The 22,981-nt window shown below is 40.8% G+C and overlaps 1 protein-coding gene across 4 annotated transcripts; it reads left to right on the top strand.

Annotated features, from left to right (window-relative positions):
• Positions 1-1,094: 1,094 nt before the first annotated feature.
• Positions 1,095-22,058, top strand: zfr2 (zinc finger RNA binding protein 2). Of its 4 annotated transcripts, none has more exons than XM_019256850.2 (19): positions 1,095-1,252; positions 4,143-4,383; positions 4,548-4,662; positions 5,579-5,806; positions 6,394-6,728; positions 7,074-7,262; positions 7,518-7,758; positions 8,388-8,572; positions 9,731-9,850; positions 10,560-10,723; positions 11,082-11,208; positions 11,311-11,516; positions 12,881-13,049; positions 14,322-14,496; positions 17,896-17,984; positions 19,362-19,457; positions 19,699-19,810; positions 19,951-20,048; positions 20,404-22,058. In XM_019256850.2, the coding sequence occupies exons 1-19, from the start codon at positions 1,200-1,202 to the stop codon at positions 20,575-20,577; spliced, it is 3,117 nt and encodes a 1,038-aa protein (XP_019112395.1). In that variant the 5' UTR covers positions 1,095-1,199; the 3' UTR covers positions 20,578-22,058. The 4 variants fall into 4 exon arrangements, with proteins under 4 accessions (XP_019112395.1, XP_010736323.1, XP_019112394.1 ...); XM_010738021.3 differs by having other exon boundaries at positions 4,143-4,398; positions 4,551-4,662; XM_019256849.2 differs by having other exon boundaries at positions 4,143-4,398.
• Positions 22,059-22,981: the final 923 nt, after the last annotated feature.

The following is a 22,981-nucleotide window of genomic DNA, read 5'->3' as shown; positions in this document are numbered from 1 at the left end:
AGTTTGATTAATTAGATTATATCTTTATCATCCATACAAGCGTGCGTGACAGACACTCGGGACATTCAGCAGACTGACCGCAGGCAAAGCGAGAGGACTCACTACAATGTACTTCCGGCTTGGGCTGAACAAAACATTTTTTATGTTATTTTCCCCCCAAATGTTAGACTTAACTAATTAACTAAATATTGTTTGTCCATTTAGTTTATGAATTAACTTGCATCCCAACAGGAGAAATAACGACAGGCTCCAAAAACATTGCTCCTTTGTTCTTCCTCATTTCCCTACTTTCTTTTAATTTTTCTGTTCTTCGTTACTTTTATTGTTATTTAAATGTGAGATGGACTAAAGACCTGCACACTCTTCTTTAAATATGCCGGTAAAAGACTCACACTTGTTGCATTTAAAGGCGGCAATGAGAATAATCTGCTAACCGACATATTTTTGTTATAGGTTGTTTGTATGTATGTGTGTGTGTGTGTGTGTGTGTAGGTATATTATGTAAGTATTATGTATGTTTATTTGTTTGTTTATTTTTTAAAAACGTAGCATTTTCTCTTAAAATGAATATTACGGTCATTTTCTTTTTTTTATTCCTATGTATTTTCTGCGTCACTGTTAACCTGTCAGTTGTAATGGGGCTGAGAATGTCGGTGTGAATGTGTGTGTATATATATATACGTGTATATATACAGTAGTGATATACATATACTTATCCAGTTTTACTCCCACAGCTCACTTACATAGGGGGACAATTCTCCCTGAGTGTATTGTGTGTCTACATTACATAACAGGTAGTTGTTAAATAATAAAAACATTCTAAATAAACAAATAAATGAGTAATTAAATGTCTCACAGGCAGAAAACATCATTATGTGATCATTTGTCTCGTTTGTGTGCGCATGCGTAACATAGTTAACGGTTAGTAGAAAAAAACGATTTTAGGTAATTAATCAATCTACGCTAAAAAATCTACGATGAATCAACTCAAATGTTACATTAACATTAACATCCCGTTTGTTCGTTAATAGATTACTAAATGTGTGTGTGTGTAATTATAGCACGAAGAAGTTTTTGTCCTACGCAGTTCCGGTCCAGCACAGACGCGTTGCCATTGGCTGCAGCAGAGGGGGGGAACTATCTTGACGGTTGGTCTCTCTCCGCTGTCTGCCCAGTACTGTACTACTGGAGATGCCAAGATGGCTGCAAGCAATTATTTCGGCTTTACACATGGTGCCGGTCCGCAATACAGGTAATGTCAGCATTTGTAACGAGTCGCGTTTATCAGTCGCTGGTGTGTGTCGGCGGAGAAGCGGTGAGCGGTGACGTTTCACTGCGGGGAAGACGGGGAGAGTCCGGCTAGCTCGGCTCCGCTACTTGGGGTAGCTAACGTTAGCTGGTTGAGCTCAGGCCGACACGCTGCCTGACGTTAGTGAAGTCCGGCAGACAGAAAGCTGCCACACATGAGTCAACTCGTTTCCCTGTCGTGTGTGCTTTAACGCCAGGTTCAAAACGTCAGTAATGTCAACGCTGCTGGTTTTTTTGGGGGAGCTGGCTGCAGCTGTGACGGGAGAGATTGTGGCCGGCGTTTTTGGATTAAAGGGGGGGGGGCTAGTCCTGGTCCTGGTCCCGGTTTGACTGCGAGTCCGGTGTCTGTCAACCAGAGCATCTGTTGTAGTTATATGATTAATAACCACACGCTGCTGCAGAGGACACTCAAACAGAAAACAGTTTGAAACTCTTATCAGCAAAGTTTGTATGACAGGTGAATCACTTTTAATCATTATTCACTGCGGTTTGGGAGCTGTGCAGGTTTCCTGTTGTGGTATGTAAGTCAGGACTGGAGCCAAAAAAAACCTGACAGCCAGGAGAGGACCTGCATTTTCTCATTATATGTTTATCTCTGTGCATGTTTGCCTTTAGTTTATTAGGCTTAGATTAAATATTAAACCTCTACAGCCTCAAACATGTCACTTGTCAGTGTGTTGGAGCTGCAGTGGGGTTATCTTTAGTTATGTGTGGGTGATATGGAGACCGGGGCTCTATGGAGTTATACCTAATTTAATGCAACATCAATATATATTTATGGATTAAATGCTTATAGATAAAATGAGCTAAACCTGCATAGTGAATATCTGTATAAAGTAACTTTAATGAGAATATTACTGCCTATAAGGCTATTGATTCACACATCCAGAGATATCAAATATAGCTACAATGGCATAAACAGTATTGCTGATGAATAAAGACACACTATTTATGATAGTGTGCCAGGAAAAAGACGCCACACATCAGAGGCTGCATACAGTTTGTTTACTAGTCTGCAATGGAAACCATGTCATAAACCTTCTGTATGGATCCTTTTCAGATATCTTGTCATGACTGAACAAAGACATTCACTCAAACAGTTTGCAACATGCATACAACAGGACAGCTTGAATCGCCTCTTACATCAAAGGTTGCATTACCCCCCTTTTTTTTTTGTTATTCAACGGAGGTTTTATCAGTGATTCAGCAGTTTTCAGCAAAAACTGACACACTGCTTCATGGTTTATATTGTCATTGGTCAGCCACTAACCTCTTAACTCAGAGTCATTTGATAAGCAAACGAGCATCAATGTTTGTTCTCCGCTTAGCGTTCGGAAAGTGCTGATACCCGTTGTGCAGAACAAACAATATAACACTGAGGTGTTCTGATAGCAGTTTACCAGTCTGATGGCCGGGGTAGGTCAGAACAGACAAGTAGGGCAACGGCAACCAAACTTATTGATTTGTTTGGCTGTTTATTTTTGGTGAAATGGACCATAGCAGATTTGTTCAGAAAGGGAGTGACGGCGTGGCATGTGGCACTTACGTAACCTAATCATTAAATCTTGGAAAGTCCTGCCTGCAGGTCTGAGATAATTTCTTTAGGGGAGTGGTTAAGATACTTGAAGGACAATGCACAAACAAGTCAGCTTTGAAAAAAAAAAAAGTGTTTTTTTTTTGTGTTTTTTTTCAGTATATTTTTGTAAAATTTGATACGGTTACTTTTACAGCATTTTGACTCTGCGCCCTTCTATGACCTTAAGGCGGCATTTAATTTTAGCTCTCATGTTCTTGTCCGTCCTGTCACTGAAGGCTTAATAAAGAGGCTGATAGCATCGGTTACTGATGTCGTTGCCAGTAATGGATGCGGTCTGCATCCCAAATAACGCTAACAGTAAGGCTGCTGTGGAGCTTTTTGAACTCCTCTGTAAATGTAAAATTAACCAGCGGCAGAGCTGCCCAGTCGATCATGTCGTGTTCATGTGATCACAGTTGTGTCTTCACTGAAACGTCAATTAATTAATCCCGATCAAGTGTTGACATCTTGCTTTTAATTTGCCTCCCTATTTTTAGTGCCTGTTTTAGTCATGCGGCTCCATGGATGATGACAGTACAGCTGCTTTGAATCATTAGTCGGTCGGTCAGAATCTCAAGAGATATTGGATGGATTTATATGAATATAATACAAATAACCATGGTTCCCACTCCTGAGACGATGAGTCAACCGAGGTGATGCCATGTCTCTTCCTTTAGTGCCTCTCGCGTTGGTGGATTCGAGTGAAATATCTCAACAACTATTGGATGGACTGACATGAAATGTATTTTAAAAATACAGGCATTCATCTCCTTTTCAGAAAGAATTGTAATCACTTTTGTGATCCCCTGAGTTTTTTTATTGTGCAGACACTGGCACCAACCAAACTGTTTGATTTGTTCACTCTTTATATCAGATTTGTTCAGGAGTGAGTCACCAGCATGGCGGTACACCCTTAAAGCTAAATTCCACCTGGCATTGATGCGAAGCCTGTGCAGACTCCTGCCCAGGTCTGTCATCTGTATCATAGAAATATCATGCCACGATGAAACACGTAGGAGACTGGAGCGCTGTTGATGTAAATGACATGGTGGATGAAGAGAGAAGAAAATATGCTACACTTCTAACATGGATTGATCCCAGCTGACACTTTAAAGTTCAAGTTGTTCATTAAGATGTCCTCGGAAAGCTGTTTTGAAGTTTACCTTCTTGATTCAATTAAAAGAGCCAAATTCCTCTTGCACGTGTGCCAATAAATCTGATCCTGATTAATCCCTCCCCTCCTTCTCCTCTCCTTCAGTACCCAGCCTCCCCCAGCTTACTCCCATCCATCTACGGCCAGTTACAGTGTCCAGCAGGCTCCAGCTGTGGCTCATGCAGTGACTGCATCCTACTCTCCAGCTCCAGTCCAGGCAGCCCGGCCTGTGGTCTCTGCCCCTTACCCTGCCTATCAGAGCCACCAGGCCCCTCCTGATTATGCCTACAGGCAGCCAGAACCCCCGGCACCCCCACAGCCCACCACCACCCCACAGACGTACCAGGTATACTCAGACACGGTCAGTCTCTTTCTGCTTCCTTTATGATTTCTGCATCTCATGTGATTTGGGCACATTACTGTGATATCTGTGCTTTTTAAGTTCAGTTATCGACTTAAATTCTTAAACTCTGCTTCCCGGTTTGATTAAATGCTCTTCTTGAACACCAGCAGGACAACTACAGCTATCGCCCTGCAGCTGTGACTACCTATGACAATAAACAGTACTACCAGACGAGTATAGCTCCGGCTCAGAGGACACCCACAGAGAATTACTACCAAACTGGTGAGTCATTTTATCTCTCATGTCACGTCCAAAGTTTCAGCCATTGTTAGAGATGAGTGATTACTTAATATGAAGGGGAAATCATGAAATCGGATAAACTGCCTCAGGTGATGTTACTCAAGTCGGCATTGGTATGGGATGAAAACAAGTTAGACAGCCTCACATGTCGTCTTGAGACCAGCAGCTCATTATCTATCTACATTAGAGACTAGCATCACACGGCTGAATCTGCTCAACTTTGGGTGGTGAAGTTGCATTCAAGACCAAAGAAGAAGAATTAGTGGAGTACCAAAGATGTCTCCGGCTCTGCTGCATCATTTTTTAGATTACTGTTCAGATTTGCAGTACAGAAATGTGAATTATATGCAGTACATTCATCAGTTAGACGAAAGATCACTAGAGAACACTCGAGTGGCCCTAGACATCCAATTTCCACCCACACAGGAGTTTCCACTCAGACTTTTCCGCAGCACTGTGTAGGTTTGTACATACTGTGCTTGATTGACACCTCCCTCACCCTCCTGTAACTTTGTTGCATCTGTTAGCAGACCTGTGTGGGCATGCAGGCTATCTTTACTGTGTCCCTGTGGATTTTGAATAGCAGTTTAAAAAATATTGTTGACTGTCATATAACAAGTGTTTAAAATCTAATTAACAGTGTAGAACACTGACATACATACACTTCAGTCCAGCAGGAGGTTTATGTGTCATCAGTCATCAGTCTTGGTATTATTTACCTCACACTTTTCAGAGTAATAAGATATATAAAGAATGTGTCTGCTGCATGTTAGCTCGTGAAATCAGGATCCTTCCTGCCCTGCCAAAGACTCTGACAGGCAGTCCCAGAGAATGCAAGGGATGCAGTTCTCTCCTCTCCCCCTCCTAACTCCCCGCTCACCCTTTCTGTCTCTATCAGTAGGAGTAAAGAGTGCCTACAGTCCAGCTCCCTCCACTGTGTACAGCCAACCGCCTCCTCCACAGAGGCAGGTAACAGCCCTGAAGCCTCTGGCCCCCTCAAGCTCTGTGTCCACCAGTTACAACATCTACCCAGTGTCTACCAGTGTCCAGCAGCCGCCCACTCCCATTTCATCCTACACCCTTGGCTCCTCCTTCGGCTCCACTGTTTCAGCCACCACCTACTCAGGTAACATAAGACATAAGATAAGATAGAAAAGTGTTTTTTGAGTCGTCCAACACAGCTGCAGTATAAAACGGATGTATGTGTGTCTGAACTCTATTTATTACCACATTGTACTTGTACACAAGACCATGTTAACATGCTAGCCAGCCAGAGACATGCTCGTCACATTAGCATACATACTATAGATACATTTGTTTAATTTAAAATGTATTTATATTTATTATTCATATGTGTCTGCAAATGATTTCTCTTGTGGAGCACATCGACTGGTCGTGTTGAGTCAATTCAAATGAACTTTTGACTTTTTACGGTGGACCACAGGTGGCGTGGTGGAGTAAATGAGTCTTATTGTGGATGGAAAACAAAGGAAAGAAGTGTATAGAAACATTGCTACTATTAAAATGGATGCTTGAGTTTCTTATTACATCCTTGATGTTTGTTAAAGACCATTTTGGGATTGCCTTTACTCTGCTTGGTCAATAAGTGCAGCTTATTGCCTACGTCACTGCTGGCTGTTGATGTCTTGTAGCTTTTCTTCTTTGTAATAACACTCTGTCCTCAATCTCTTCCTCCTGCTCTCTCACCCTCAGGCATTAGCTACTCCAGTTATGACTCAACTGGCTACACCTCCACATCTGCCCCCTCCTATTACCAGCCGGCTCAGCAGACTCTCACCCAGCCGCAGCCTCCACCTCAGCAGCCACAACAGCCGCAACAGCCCCAGCCCCCCATCCAGCCACCACCCAAGCAGCTGACAAGCTCCTCCTGGAGCAACTCAGGCAGCAACATGGTGACAACTTCAGCTGTAAACACCTACAAAAAGCCCACGTTTCACCAGGCCAAGCTGCTCAAGCCCAAACTGCCTCCTAAGCAGCCCCAGCTCCATTACTGTGACATTTGCAAGATCAGCTGTGCAGGCCCTCAGGTAGGTGTTTTATAATGATGAGGGGTTGAATCAACAAGGTTTTATTTATTAAAAAAAAAAGAAGCTTTTAACACAAAAGCTTTGTTGTGTTGAGGATTGCAGAGACAAACAAACCCAAAAAACAAGAAAAAATATGTATGTATGTATGAGTATTTTATATTTAAGACCAAAGTGTGTCTAAACACATGTGTCATGGCTGGTTAACATAATTATCAGCAGTTATCTGAGTTTATTTCATCAACAGAATAAAAACATGAATATAATAATAAATATAAACAAATCTGACTATTTCTGTATGTGCATTTGGAAGCGTCAACTTGTTAACTGTTTGTTTTTATGTATCAGACGTACCGGGAGCACCTCGAGGGCCAGAAGCATAAGAAAAAGGAGGCAGCCCTTAAATCTGGGGGGCAATCGGGGGCCAGCAACGGGCCCAGAGGGGTCCAGACTCAGTTACGCTGTGAGTTATGTGATGTCTCGTGCACCGGAGTGGACGCCTACGCTGCGCATATCCGTGGGGCCAAACACCAGAAGGTCGGCACAGATATTATACTTGATCTGGTCTTTACTCGTGTTTTACGTGTTATTTAAGAAAATATAGGCAGCTGTAGAAGATACTGCTGTAATGTGCTCTCATTATTGGACCATGACTGGGGTGTACTCGTGATGTTCCACCCTAGCTGCCAAGTCATGGAACAAAACCTGCCCGAGGGATTTGGGATGGGATTAAGTATCAGCAGTCTTAAATGGTTGTATCTCCCTCTGTGTCTCTTTGTTATCTATGGAAAGGTGGTGAAACTTCACACTAAGCTTGGCAAACCTATACCTTCTACCGAGCCTGTGTTGGTGAATTCGTCTCCAGTTATCACAACCTCGACAGCTGGGAAACCTGCAGTGTCCATGTCCACTCCTTCCTCAATCCCAACCACTTCGACTCCGACTGTGACAGCCAAACAGGTGTCTGTAAACACCACGGCCAAAACAACGGCACCTGTCAAGAAAGCAGCTCCTTCCAAAATAACTGTCATTTGTAAGTCTGTTGGTTTGTTATGTCAAAGTTTGACCAATTTATTATTGAATTACTACTGCTTCACTACACATGGCACAACATAAACGTTTTGGCAACCAAAACCTTTTTTAAAGTTGGTGTTGACCTACCAATTTGATATTAATGTACCACTTTCACTTCTGCCCTTTTATAATTGTTTCTTGTAATGTTTTGTAAAAGACAGAGGAGTGTTAGGTCTGTGTTATACTTGATCAGTTCATATGACGTGTTGTCTGTCCACGCCATAAATCAGTGTGTTTTTATAGCTCGTTCTGAACAGCCACGCTGGAAGGTGCAGTGACAAGTCATTCGTCATGGGGAGTGGGAGAGACGGAGACATGATATCATCTGAAAATGGGGATAATGTTGCACATTTTCAGACAGGCTCTTCTGAAAGACATTTATATTGTTGTACTGTTGTTTACATGAAAAGTGAGAGAAGTTGTCAAGAATAAAAGTGGGGTGTTTAACATTGGACAGGATTAAGTAGCCACTCTTTATCCTTTGCATGAGCAAAATACTGAAGTTAGCAACAATAACTGGTTTCCAAATGGAAAAAACGTGTTCCTTAAATCAACTCTCTAATCTGTAATCTCTTGCCTGTCGCATAGCCAATAAGCCTGCCAGTGCTCCAGCAGCTGCGGTGACTGCAGCGACAGTGGTGGTGGCTGCCAAGGTGGAGGAGCCCATGCAACAGTCGGCTCAGAAGATGGAGCCTCTTAGTGACGATGAGGACGGTGACAGAGCTGGAGGCCAGGGAGACATCCAGCCAGTGGGACACGACTACGTAGAGGAGGTAAGTAAGCAACAAGAAGAAAAACAATCATGATATTGGCTTTAATTACAGTCGAATAAGGTATCAGAGCACTGATGTATGTTGGTTGGGTAGCTTAGAGAAACACAATGACTAAATACTGCACAGCATTCATGTTTTTTGCAAAAGTCGAATGGCCAGGATAATTTATATTTAATAGTTGTACAAAACATTTTATTCAACATGGACAGCGAAGCAGCCACAGCAACTACAGAGACAAGACCACTGAACAAATGCGTGAGAACCACATTTTTATGTTTTATGACGCTTAACATTGAGGATACAGATGTTTTATACAGGAGATGAGTTTATACGTGCATCCACAATTACACATTTATCCCGTGGAGTCAGTGTGTTTGTTAATGTAAACAGAGACTTTAGTCTGCTGTGAAGTTTATTACACCTCACCAATAAACCTTTATCTTTATTAACTTCTCTTCCTATGCACTCTGCCTCTTTTAATTCGAGTACAGTGACAGTAGTTGGAGTTTTAGATAGATGGATAGATGGATGGATGGATGGATGGATGGATAATACTTTATTGATCACTGAAGGGAAATGCTTTCATTGTAGCAGCACAACAAGGAACACAGACACAGAACACTATACACACAGGCATGTGGTAAAAATGGTGACACTCTGTCTGTGACTGGATTGAACTCACTGGGTCTGGGTGACACAGCGATCAGTTTCTTGATATCTGTGGTTACTTTGATTAAGAGGGACAATTAAAATGAGACTCTATACTCCCTGCAACACCTCAGTGTGTTTATGTGTGTGATAGAAAAGCTCCGACCTGTTGTGACATAAATCATGTCCAGTATCATATTTATACGGTATTATAAACCAATACATAATGATAATTAACAGATAAAAATGAGGAAAAACCTCTTTCCTGACACAAATAACTGTTGTAAATTGATATTATACATTTAACCCTTTTATAAGCTGTAGCGATGCTGATAGGTTAGGTCATCATTTCAGTTGTTTGACAGTGTTAAACTCATGTTTGATGTTTAAATATGGTGATATTAATGTTTTTTTTTTAGTGTCTGTTTTTTTATATAGTTGCTGAAAGATCATTTATGTTACGTTCATTGTACTGCATGTTGTGTATTAACCTGAACCATCTTGTTTCAGGTCCGTAACGATGACGGCAAGGTGATTCGATTCCACTGTAAACTGTGTGAGTGCAGCTTCAACGACCCCAATGCTAAAGACATGCACCTCAAAGGACGAAGGCACAGACTCCAGTACAAGGTAGGAAAGCCGGAGCATGACGGAGCTGATTCCTGTCTGGTTATCAGAGAGACGTAATGAGTTGGTTTGAAATAAATACTATTTTAGATCACATAAACTGTAAAACAGAGTTTCTATAAAACAACAGTAGAAGTACTTTCTCCTTCTCCTTCAGCCATTATCTGCGAAGTGAACTTCAATGTGCTGACTGGTTTGACAGGTGTACAGTAGCTCTCTGTGTGCTCTCAGTAGCTTTTCTTGCCTTGCAGATGTGTGCATGCTCAGTAAATGTTGATTTCATCACAGATCATACATGCTTTTTTGGACAAATGTTTGGACAGGTTCATTGAGACAGTTTCCTCACTATTCCACTAATCACCAGGTGGCAGTAACACACCAAGATATACAGCAATGTGCCAGCAGAGGCACGGAGGAAGGCTGCAAGCTAATAAACAAGAATGTCAACAATGTTGGATTTAAAATACTTAAAAATTGGCTTTGAAAATGTTTTATGAGATTTTTTTTTTGTAGAGTAACGCTTGATGTAAAAGTGCTTTTGTTTGTTTACACGGAAACTGCACCAGGCGCATTTTTAACCAGCTGAAGTGTTTGATGATTGTTTGTTCTTTTTAGATTCATTTAAATTTCCTTCATGCACCATTGGGGCCTGAACATGTGCACTGACTGTGTTTACATTCCCTTTACATTTGTTCTGTCCTCCTCTCTGTAGAAGAAAGTGAACCCAGAGCTTCCCGTGGAGATCAAACCCAGTAACCGGGCCAGGAAGCTGCAGGAGAGCAAGCTGAAGAAGCAGAAGCAGAAGGCGGTACTGAAGAGACAGAGAGACGATGAGCAGCGCTGGCACATGGAGATGAGGTCAGACTCGTGGTCAAAGTTAGTAATCTAATTTTGTTCCCACTCTGACGTTAAGTTTGCAAGTTTCCTCGGTTGACACAGAACAGACTAAATGGGGAATTGCATGAGGAAGATGCATTCACACAGGTGATATCAGTAAAGGGGAAGTCCTGTTAGTCTGACGCATGTACGCCTGGGGAAAAAGGGAATTTCATGCTTTGTTTAAACTCTTCTGTTTTTCTTGAGCATCTTTTTGGCAGTAGTTAATCGCCCTTGCTTTCTTGTATATGGTGTTGGTGATGTTTTGTTGAAGTGCTTTTTGATGGACTACTGTGTAGTTTCCCCTGTGGGAATGAATGACTTTTAATGACATTCAAAACCTCCCCCTCTCCTGCAGACGATATGAAGAGGACATGTACTGGAGGAGGATGGAGGAGGAGCAGATGTACTGGGGGGAGCAGAGACGCCGGATGGCTCCTCCACCGCTGATGAGTCGCCCTGGTATGCCAGTACCCCCTCTACTGGTGAGCATTGCAACTGCAGTTCTCTTAAACTAAAAACACACTTTCACCGAGACTCATTATCCAAGTGTGATCAATCACTTTATTCCTCCCCTTTCCCTTAAGACGTGTGTGCGTCGGCCAGACTCTCCCGATGACCGTCACATCATGGCCAAACACTCCACCATTTACCCGGTAGAGGAAGAGCTGCAGGCTGTTCAGAAGATTGTCTCTCACTCTGAGAGAGCCTTAAAACTGGTGTCAGACTCCCTGCTGGATAAGGAAGCACCAGCTGTCACTACTGCTGCTACTGAAGGAGGAGATGAAAAAGGGTAAAAACAAAAGACACTCTTCTAATGAAGAAAAGTGTAGTGAAGTGGAAAGGCATGTTTGTAGTGTGTAGGATTTAGTGCCATCTGGTGATGTAGTTGGTGACTTCAATCCCTCTCATCTGACCCCGCTCCTTCCTTTTTATAGAAAATAAACTACGATGGCTGCGAAATACACAAAGTATGCAAAGTTCCCTTTAATAGTGCCAGTTTGTCTGTTCTGTTCTACATTTTGTACATGGAGAACAAAACACTGTCAACCCACCTAAAAGGGAAAAATGCGACGGATACCTCTGAGCAACCCTTAACCGTCAAAAGTCAAAGAAACAGGAAGTTTAAATAGAAATTTGCGCAAATTTAAATATGAAAGTTCCTGTTTCAGTGTCAAGGGCAACAATATCTTCAAAATATAAATAAAAGGTCAGTTTAGGATTAGCACTATTGGAGAGTGCCCAAAAGCGTTTCTGGACAACAAATTCTAAATTTAAAGATATCTGGGAGGGAACTGGTTACAACCGTATTCTCTGTCCACTAAATGGAAGGTTTAATCACTTAACTATTATTCTTTTGGTGCTAAAACTGTTTCAAATACAAATGATACATTTGGTGTCTGAATTATATCGTTTTTAATGTTAACGTTAACGTTACAACCGCCATTATTGAAGGAAACATTATAACAGGTGACCCCAAACTTTTTGTTATGAGAATTTTTAAAGAAGAACCCTTGAATAAGGAGGACTGGAATCAAAGTTTAAGGTGAATTTATTATTCTTGTATAAGAAGGAGCATTTAACAGTGCAACACACAAAAAGGGGTTACAGAGGAAAGGCTCCCTGAGAAGCTCTGATAGTTGGTTCTTATACAATTTTCTTAAAATGGGCTGTCTCAGACACCTCCCCACTGATAATTTGCTTTTTTGGTTTTCTGCTCATTAATGAACATTATGTTTCTTGTCCAAAATGACACTTCTCAGGCCTGTCTCTCACATCCTTGTCTCTTCTACTTCCCAGGCGTGTTTCTTACGTCCTTGTCTCTCCTGTCCTTGAACTACTGATTTATAATTATCTCTTCCTGCCATCCTCAGTAAAACACAGTCCAAAATAAGGGAAGTGCATGAGACATGCAAAAAACAGGAAACACACACACTATATGAGTTAAAACATCTGAACCCCAGTATAAATCCTAATTTTTATAACACTTTTGAGCAGTAGTGCACATGCATGCATGGAGGTAAAGATGTATGGTCAGGTATAAAAAAATTAAAATATGTTCATCATGACTTCATCTTCATTTTTAATCCATCAGGTCCCTGTGAGAGACGCTCCATTAGCTGGCTGGACTGTTCATAATATCTCCTCTCTTGACAGTACTGAGAATTCAGCACGGCTGCTAAAAGGTGTGATGAGGGTGGGAATCCTGGCCAAAGGCCTGCTGCTTCGTGGGGACAGAAATGTTGAGCTCATCCTGCTGACTGCTAAAAAACCCACCATCTCTTTATTGAAGAGCATCGCCAAGCAGCTGCCAATGGAACTGGAGGTAAGAAGACTTCCCCCGTTGACAGACTGTTTTATGTAGGTTCATGTTGAGGGAGGGAAGAATTGTGGTAAACCTGGAATTCACAACACTGACTTACACATGGATATAATATCATATAGACGAACTGTAAACAAAATCCTGACAATACACCGCTGCCATTTTTAGCAATAGTTGGGTAAATGTGTTGTCATATGCAGTGGGTTTTTAGAAAGAGGAAATCATTGTTGCTACCGCCTTATGACTTCTGTCATAAGAGCTGGACGCTGGGGGACTACAAAGCTTTATAGTTACATAACAAACAGGCGGTTGGGCGTCGTTTAGCTCAGTCGGTAGAGCAGCCGCCCCATGTAGGCTCAGTGCTTGGCCAAAAAAATATCTTAAAAAAAAAAAAAAAACAGACTGGGTAGTAGTTTCACTCTTGCTTTTGTTTTAGAGTTAAAAAAAAGTCCAAAACCAGAAAAATACCACTGCCGAATCTCTTTCATCCTCGATGGGGTTTTCTCATATGCTAAAGCAGCTCGTTTATTATTGGTGAACATGTACAGCCTGAAACGACACAGCAGTTCCCCCACACATCTATTAATGATTCTTAACTGTGAAAGTAAAACCGCTCGAGTTGACCGTGTCATTTGAGCCTTCTGTGGGTATACAGTACACGTTTGGTAGTTCAGAACAGACAGCTCTGTCACAGTGTTCTGTATTCTTATTAGAGGAAATGCTGTGTGGTTTCTGGCTCCGGGTAACATTTCTCCATGTTCATAATTGACTGGGCTGCCCTCGCCTAAAGAGAAATACTCCTGGGATTTTCTTTAAATTTACTGGGATTTTCTTTAAATTTACTGGAATTTCCATATAAAGACTCACAAGACAAAAAAGATTGACCAAATGCAAGGTAGTGATGTGTTGTAATTCCTCACTCTTCCTCCCTCCTGCTTTAGCTGTAATGAGTGTTTCATTAAAGGTGCTTTTGACTGATCTTTAGATTCACTGCCTGGTTATGACACCTGAATCCTACAGAGTGAGATGGGGCTTTTCTTCTTTAAACTGCCCCTCATAGCTACAAAGATATAATGAATCGTTGAGAAATACATTTTTGATAAAGTCACCGACCCTGTTTTAAATAAGGGAACTACCTTGAGACAACAAATTGCATATCACAGGGTCAAAACCATAACAGTACTGCCCTGCAACCTCGCCAAATAAGGCTATTCTTTGCCCCTACACCCCTCCTCCTCTGTAGTGAGTAATCCCAAGTGTCCTTTTAACCGGCAGACATTTTCTGAAGATCAGTATGAGGTGCAGGCTCACCCCGAGGAGGCGAACATCGTGATATTTTCAAGCAAGGAGCCCAAAATGCAGGTGACCATTTCTCTCACCTCGCCGCTGATGAGGGAGGACACTGCTGCTGAGAAGGACAAGCAGGCAGGAGGAAAAGCGGCTGAGAAAGGTTAGAGAAGCCAAAGCTTTCAGTACCAGACAACCAAATGTAAGCAATGTGTGTAATACACTTATATATATATATATAAATTTATCTATATATATCTATATCTATATATAGCCCTTGCTCCACCCTTCCACCCAGTAGAAGCCTAAATTTTAGGCTGAAAAGCTCTTAAATTGCACAAAGTAAGAGGTGGGACTTTTAACCAAGCCCACATTCAAGTTTTTTTCCTTTAACCCCTAAAATAAGAATTAACTCACACATTCATTTGTCCCACTCTTTTCATTTCCCCCCATTTTTTGCAGTTACACCAGGCCCCCTAATTTCTTTATTTCTTTTCCACAACATGGGAATCAAAAGCCGGGCTCTCCGACCTTTCTGTGCCACTAGGGTGTGTGTTTATCTGGTGAACACACGCTCACATAAACCGTAATGATAGACTGAAGTGATGATCAGTGTTCAGATAATGCCCAGGGATGAAAATGCTTCAAATGGTGACACGATTTCTACAACTATCCTTATTATTTTTTTTAAGGTCCAGTGACTTCCCAGTCCCTCATCCCTGCAGCATAATATGGCATTATCAATGATGAGGTGTTGGAGTGTCATTTTATCGCCTCACAATGATCAGTATTTAAATAATGATAAGAGTACATTACTAAACCCATTGTCATTAATTCCCCCCACCCTTCAACAATGATCATTGTGTTGCAAACACTCCTCCGCCTGCTCCAATAACTGTCAGTATTTTAATGTGTTTTTTTTCCCCATTTGGAAAACATGGTAGAAATGTTTTCTGTGGCCGCTGTCTTTTATTTTTTAAAGTTTTGTTTGGGTTTGTTGATCAGTGCCCCTACTTCTGTATCAGCAGACCTAGGCAAGCCAATGGCTAATCTGAAGACCACACTTGTACACATACCACTAAGAATAGAAACATTTAAGGAACCAGGTTGCCCATGTTTATTAAGCTTGAGGAGGAAAAGCCTCTTGTTCATTATCATCAGAGGGGCGGAAGCTGCTGCTAAATCCCCCAATTCTAAGAGGCATGATAAATATGGGTCTTTGATTCTAAGTGGTATGGTAGTGTAGACTTCAAAGATATGGCTTTGTTTCTTTTTTTGTTTTGTATTTCCCCTGTAAGAAAGCCAATGACCTCTGATGTTGCTACAGTTTTAGTGAACATGTGGAGAAGTGTGGAAAGCCCCAAGGCTGATCTTGTGAAATATTACCTCATCGCAGTCATCAGTAACCATTGAATGTTTTGGACAAAGCTGTCGTTTGTTATTTTTGTAAATGTGTCTTACATTTGTCCTCAAACTCTTTTACTATTTCCTAAACGTCTAGATCCAACACAGACATGAGAACTATTTTTACGAAGACATAACATTGTAATCTGCCATTTTTAGCACTACTAATTTGCACGTAAACTACTACTGTTTACGTAGACATGGAGGTAAAACATGGAGGCATGGAGGGAAAGACTTACCCTTGTTCTTGTGCCTTTATCTGCTTGAGACATGTCATTAATTGCAGAGGACCAGTGAAAGCCATTGCTGTCTTTGCAGTAGATAATAGTGCCAGTAAACATTTAGTATAGATTGAGAACATCTCCAGTGTTAAATAACTGTTAAATGCCTCAGACCAGGCTAATGCAAATGTACACTAGATGAAACACAACACAGTTATTAGTTTATTTATTATAGTTTAGTAAAGGACAGCTCTAAAAGTGGACAGTGAAAGTGAAGGATTGGACTGACCAGTTCCTGAAACGGACAACAGTTATAACGTTAAAAAAAAATGTAAGAGATGTTGGCAGTGATGACATTACATTTGTAAGAAGTTTTTAGCAAGAAAAGAAGTGGTTTAACCTAGTTTGATGACATAATGATACCGTCTTTGTCATAGCAGACATTTTGACTGAAAACAAATTATTTCTCTGTTACATTTAAAGTGTTCAAATAAGCCACGCCACACCACACCCATGTTTGACAAGTCAAAACGTCTCTCCAGAGAAAGATCAGGGAGATGATAACTGGGTCCAAGTTTGAAACCATTCTAAAATCAAATGGGCCGGCCGACACATTTACAAAATAATGTTCTTAAATCTAAACTCTGTTCTCTGAATGCCTTAACCTTCCTTCATTTGTGCATGTATTCCACTCCAAAATACAGAGTGGACATAGAGATAAAAAAATATATACATGTGTGTATATATATTTATTTTAAGGCCACGTTTTACTACATAGAGCGTGTGTGCGCAAGAGACAGTTATTTTAATGTAAATGATGCAGTAAATATCAGCAAATGATAAATATACACTTTAAAATCACAGTCAGTCATGTTGTCAGCAATTATCCTCATCGTTTTACGCACTGATGGCAATGAGCTGATGAATGTGCCCACTGTAGGACTAACCTATAAAATGCACCTGACACAAAAATGGCATTGGACAGGCTATCAACACACCGTCTGCCCACCGTGTGTAACTAAAACCTCAGCCGGTTTTCTGACAACTTATATCAGCCTTTTGTGCTGAAAGCCAATTAGGGCTAATTAAAAACATTGTAAACATTAGAGCAAAGGTTAATGCATGAACATGATTAAAATAAAAACATGAACAAACATGTAGACAATGGCTGAGAGTCGCTGAATAAATCAAGTTTTGATTTTATATATATATATATATATATATATATATATAACAGACTTTTTTGTGTTGTTAAATGAGTTGTGTGCATCTTTACGCACGGTCAGTATACTTGCAATTAGAACTTTAAACCTTCAGACATCGATGCCAAATTAAGGTTGATTTTATAGTTAAGTCCTTCATTGTCAGTGTGCAGCTTGTGAAACTTGCTGCGTCAGCGTGTAAGAATATGTGGGTGAACATGCCTCTGTAATACTTTGTGGTTTGGGGACAAACGCCGGTCTCTTGCATACACACTTATGTTGTGTACGAATGAATCAAAATGTATCTTGTGTGCACGCGATAACGTTTTGAATGCTCATTGTAGTAAAATGTGGCCTTGATATTTTTTTCTCTCTATGGCCACTTCAGGGCTCCGTACCAAAGAACACACTGGTGATTGTACTTCTTATTTGCTATTTTCCCACTCAGAATACATCTGTAAAACTTAAACGGTCCTCCTTTTATCGACGGTCAAATGCTTGCCTTTTCTCTCACATCATCCCCTCATTATTTTTCTCACAAACAAACTGAAGAGTATTTAAGGATTCGAGGAAATGTCTGGCCACATGAGATAGCGTCCAGTGTTCTTTTTGTTTTTATAATTTCGTCCCTGATCAGTGCCTGTACATCAGCAGTAACTACACTTACCATGTATTGCCATTGTGGGTTTCGTGTTAATTTGACTGTAAGTCATGAGCTAGTGTTATCTCCACCAGATGTGGCTGAGAAGGACCCTCCTGATCTTCTAAATAAGAGGAAATGTCTGGAATACCTGGCTTCTCTTCGTCACGCTAAATGGTTTCAGGTAAGTGCACCACAGCTCTGTCTGCCCCGTCTTTGTGTGACCCCTCCAACACAGATTGGAAGGAATGAGAATCATTCGAGTGAAACAAAATTGCCACCATCTGAGAATATCTACCTACACAAAATGCTTACTGGCATGAAATTAGAAGAACTTTTCCACAGTGGTTATTTTGTTTTCCTGATTGATGTTGACTTTTGACTCACAGCAAGAAAAGCAGAGGTGCTACACTCAATGAGCTGTCTGCACAGTGCCATGTTTGGTGATGTTATTAGTTTGACCTGTGGTGACATGTCAAAACGTCTGATAGTTGCAATAGATTAAGTAAAAGTTGTACTAGAAAACAATAACTTTTACTGTCTGCAGTTATGAAGGCGTAACTGGTCTTTCTATGAACTGATGTTCATTGTGTGTCTGTTGTGTAAAGCTGAGAGTGACCTGATGTTACCGCCGTGTACTCATTAAGCAGGTATGCGAGGATGTCTTGTAGCATATCAGCAAGGACGGTACTTTGAGTGCAGTTATGGTATGAAAGATGATGACTTATAGTCGCTCACGTCATGGTGACAACACCACCGTAAATAATTTCCTGTGACAAGGATATGAGTACTGTTATGATGAACACTTGTGAGCTTGTGTTGCCTTAAAAACTTCCATGATTGTGACACCGCCCTGATATTGGTTTTGATATTATATCTGATGTCCTTAAATAGTCTGTAGTATGTGATGACATATTTTTATTTATAAAATACCTTGTATTAAAGGTTGAGCATGATAATTTGAATAAACTGTTCTCACTTCCTTTTTAGGCCACACACAGGTGGAAGCATTTTGTTTTGAAGCACCAAAAATGGGGATGTAATTTCTAATTAGACATTATGTAAAACCCTGCTTTGTTTGTGGCTTTACAGAAAAGAAAAACAACCAACGTGACATTAAGATTCGACTCATTTTGTTGTTTCGTTATGCAGCTGCTCGGTTTGTCATGATTTGTTTGTTTTTCTCGGGCTCAGAACTGTGGAGGAAGTCTTTGAATACCAGAAAACTTGAAACTTATCTCTGTTACTGTGAAGATGATTACCAGGGTGACAGGCCAAACATGCACAAACAAGAGTAGAAATGATGCTGCAGATTTACAGAGAATCTATAAAAGACCCAAAATAACCCATGACCACAGAGTTTCCATTTGTTCTTTGATTATTGATATTTCTGTAAAAAATAAATAAATAAATAAATAAAGTTTTCTTTTCCTTTTGCAATGCACACATTTTAAGTCACATTTTAAAGTAACACTGTCCAGTGTAACTAAAATAAATTACCTTTTTTTTTTTTTTTTTTTTTTGTTAATTGATGTGTTTTTTTGTCTTTGTCTTAACGAAGGCACGTGCGAACGGGCTTCAGTCCTGTGTGATTGTCATTCGGGTGCTGAGAGATTTATGTCAGCGGGTTCCCACCTGGGGGAAGATGCCCGGCTGGGTAAGAGGCTTCAAACTATATGTTACATTTTACAATCAAAATCTGCAAACAATGACATAAAAGTTATATTTAGAAACATTCATAACTTGTATAGCTGTGTAAGGAGATTGCTTATCCACACCAAATGTCTTGACCAGATGTTTTATGAAGAGTCTACCTATAAGAAGACTTGAATCCACTGTCTGAAGTGTCTTCTTGCTTTTAAGTGTGTCTGTGTCTCTCTGTATGTCCCTTCTTCCAGGCGATGGAGCTGCTGGTGGAGAAAGTGATCAGCAGTGCTGCAGGTCCGCTCAGCCCAGGAGAGGCCATGCGCAGAGTCCTAGAATGCATCTCCACTGGCATCCTACTACCAGGTCAGACATCAATGAGATGTGAAAGAGTAGATCAGAAAATCTCTTTATCTGCTGTGCCTCCCCCTGCTTGTGTCAAACTTTTGAGATTCACCACTTAGTATCACATTTACAGTTTAACTGGTTTCTCTCCTCTAACTCAGATGGACCAGGGTTGATGGACCCCTGTGAGAAAGAGCCGACAGATGCTTTGGAAAGCATGATGCTTCAAGCTAGAGAGGACATAACAGCCAGCGCACAGGTAACAGACCATTTGTACTATATTTATTCTGGTTAGTTGGAAGGTGTATGTAGATTCAGTTTCAGTAACCCTACGATAAAAGAGCCAGTAATAAACTCAGGGTGGGTGCTTGAAAGAAAAAATAGCTGCTCTGGTCCACGCAAACTTTATTTTAAGCATGTTTTGATATCCAATCAATGAACAGCAGGAAAGAGAAGACTTTTTTTTTTAGATAACATTTGCTCCACTGCAGCCCTTTCTTGCATGACATACCCCCCTCTCTCCCCCATCTCATTTCCTGTTTGTCTCTATACTGTCAGCTTTCAAAGCAATAGTCAAAAAAAAAGAAGCCTACATCTCTGCTCTCTTGTTCCAGCACGCTCTGCGGCTGCTCGCTTTCCGTCAGATTCACAAGGTGCTGGGCATGGACTCCCTGCCGGCGTCCAAAGCCAGCGCTCGCAACCGCAAGCGTCGACGGGACGGCAGCGACACGGGCGAAGGCGAGGGAGAGGGTAAAAAGGACAAGAAGGATGAAGCGGGGATTGCTTGACCTCCGCCTCCAGAGCGCGAGGCGTTTGCTAGTTTAGAGACTGGTAGAATGTCACAACTTTAAAACTTTTCTTATCTTGAAAACAATCTTAACACGCAGCTATACACGTATGAATATAACTGACTGTACATGTTACATGTCGACCCTTGAATTAAGAGGAATATTGTGTTGGGAGGAAAGAGAGACTGATGTTTGAGAATCTGTACTGCGATTCCCCGTATAGTTCCTGCAGATCAGTGTGCAGAGAAAAGTGTCTCAGTAAGAAATCATAAAAATGACTGATTGCTTCATTCCATTTCAGTATAATTGCACACTAATAACTACTGACCTTCCCTGCCTTCTTCATTCACGATAGTTGTATTGTTTTCTATGATGTCAAAGTTGAATCATCAGCACCTTAAGCTTTATTTCCAAAAGAGTCTAAACTCTGCGGCCAGTTGAGTTTTACCACCTCGAGTCGGGACTCACTGAACTAACATTGGTGCATGACATTTGTACAGAAGACGTGTGAGAGGGATCAGAGAAGACTGGCAGTGTTTAGGATCTACATACATACAGTACTGTGATGTTCATTGTGCCTAAGATGACACATTAGTGAGACAATAAGTGTGACGCTGTCGAGTGAAAACTGTTTCAACATTTCCTCCTGACACATTTTGAGTTCATTCGATGGACTTGTTAAATCCAAAGGTCCTGCATCACATCTTAAAGAGAAAAAAGAAAAACAAGGCTACACTAAAATAATTTCCCTTAAATACGTCATTACGTTGTTGTTGGGGGGGGTTTTGTTTTTTTTTGTTTTTTGTGAGAAACGCACAAAGACAGAGAAGCTCTGCTTTGTGCAGCATTACCCCGTGAGGTTTTTTCACACTGGAGAGTAAATCTGTCTCTGGAGAGAGAGAGACAAGTCTTATGTTGCACAGTCTGTAGCATGCTGAGGGAATGAAGCACTTAAGAAATGACAATGTTACTGTATGCAGCCATAATTTTATCATTTAAATAATATGCCTAGTAATCTTTTTTTCTTCCAGAGTATGGTGAGCAGAAGAGAGAAGCTTTAGTCTGAAACATAAGACTGAATATCTACTGTAATGATCAAGTAGTCCTTTGACTTTCTTCCTTGTGCCTGCATCATGTTGTGTGTTACTAAAGACTGAGTAAAGGGGAACATTTATGAGTTGTCAAGTTAATAATGCAATGATCTTATTTCACAAAGATGTAGGACAGGGAAGGGACAGTTGCACAACTCTTTTGGCTTAAAAGTCGTTGTGAGAGAGGTGTTGTGCGGTTTTAGTTTGTTTTTGTTTGTTTTTTCATTTATCAAGAGCATCATATTAGTATCGCTTGTTTTATTTCTGAAGGACGTTGCAATCTATTTTGTATTGTTTAAACAGAAAGTGTGAACGTTGCTGTCCTATTATTTGAATGTCTTTGTAGTGTTGCCTAAAATTATGGGGAGATATTAAAACACTTTTAAGCCATTTGTTTGTTTTGTTGTTTGAGTGTGTTAAGAAAAGATGCACTTAAATGATCCAACACCAGGGAAATTCACCTGTCTCAGCACCTCCTTTACACAGTGTGGATAAGAAATGACTCATAAATAAATAATAAAGAAATACATAGAAAAAAAGCCATGCTGGGCGCTCCTAACATGGTGGGAGTAGAAGTCTGTTGCTGAAGGAGCTGTTCAATTCTCATCAGTGTCACGTAGGGGTGAGAGGAGTTGTTCAAGATGTATGTGTTTGACATCCTCCCCCAACTTCCTCTATGAGTTTGTTGAGTCTTTTTCGGACCCTTCCGTGCTTGTATAGATGCTGTAAAAATGTTCCTTTCTGGTCCAAAAATGAAGGCTGAACATCAAGAAAGATAAATCTATCGATCAGGAGAGACAAGTAAAATGAAGTAAAGATGACTGGACATGACCTGCCGCTTGCATAAGCAGGCTATGCAGTTGCTTAGGGCCACAAATACTTGGAGGGGTGGCCACACATCAACTTGCTCGCTCCTGACTTTGTAGGATGTTAAGTTAACTGACTTGTTCAGGGACTGGCAACTTTCATGCAATGAACTTTTTGTAGTCTTCAGTAAATATTCAGTTCATTTACATTTACATGATTTAGCTTTACACTTTTATCCAAAGCGACTTACAGAGAAGGGAACAATCGAGGTACAGTGCGATAAGAAAGCGTTAGTGCAACAATAAGTGACAATGACAGTTCTACAGATCACGTGTGACCGCAGACATGATGAGAAAAATCTGACAAATCCAAAAAATCATTAAATCGCTAACACTTTCTCTCCCTCCTGTTTCTATGCTGACTTCAGAGTTTAATAACTAGTTTGTTTGCAGGATTCACAGTCTTCGTTTACTTTTCACACAGTGTTACTGTTTGGAGATATTTGT

Source organism: Larimichthys crocea, chromosome XVII (genome assembly GCF_000972845.2).
Source record: "Larimichthys crocea isolate SSNF chromosome XVII, L_crocea_2.0, whole genome shotgun sequence".
NCBI classification, from domain to species: Eukaryota; Metazoa; Chordata; class Actinopteri; family Sciaenidae; genus Larimichthys; species Larimichthys crocea.
The sequence above is the reverse complement of the archived record's forward strand: the minus strand, read 5'-3'. Positions and strand labels throughout refer to the sequence as shown.

Bases quoted from the DNA above. Each gene is read 5' to 3' on its own strand.
- zfr2 (XM_019256849.2), top strand. From the start codon at position 1,200: ATGGCTGCAAGCAATTATTTCGGCTTTACACATGGTGCCGGTCCGCAA. The intron at 5,807-6,393 runs GTAACATAAGAC...TCTCACCCTCAG, and splicing joins TTCAGCCACCACCTACTCAG to GCATTAGCTACTCCAGTTAT. The intron at 19,458-19,698 runs GTAAGAGGCTTC...CCCTTCTTCCAG, and splicing joins GGGGGAAGATGCCCGGCTGG to GCGATGGAGCTGCTGGTGGA.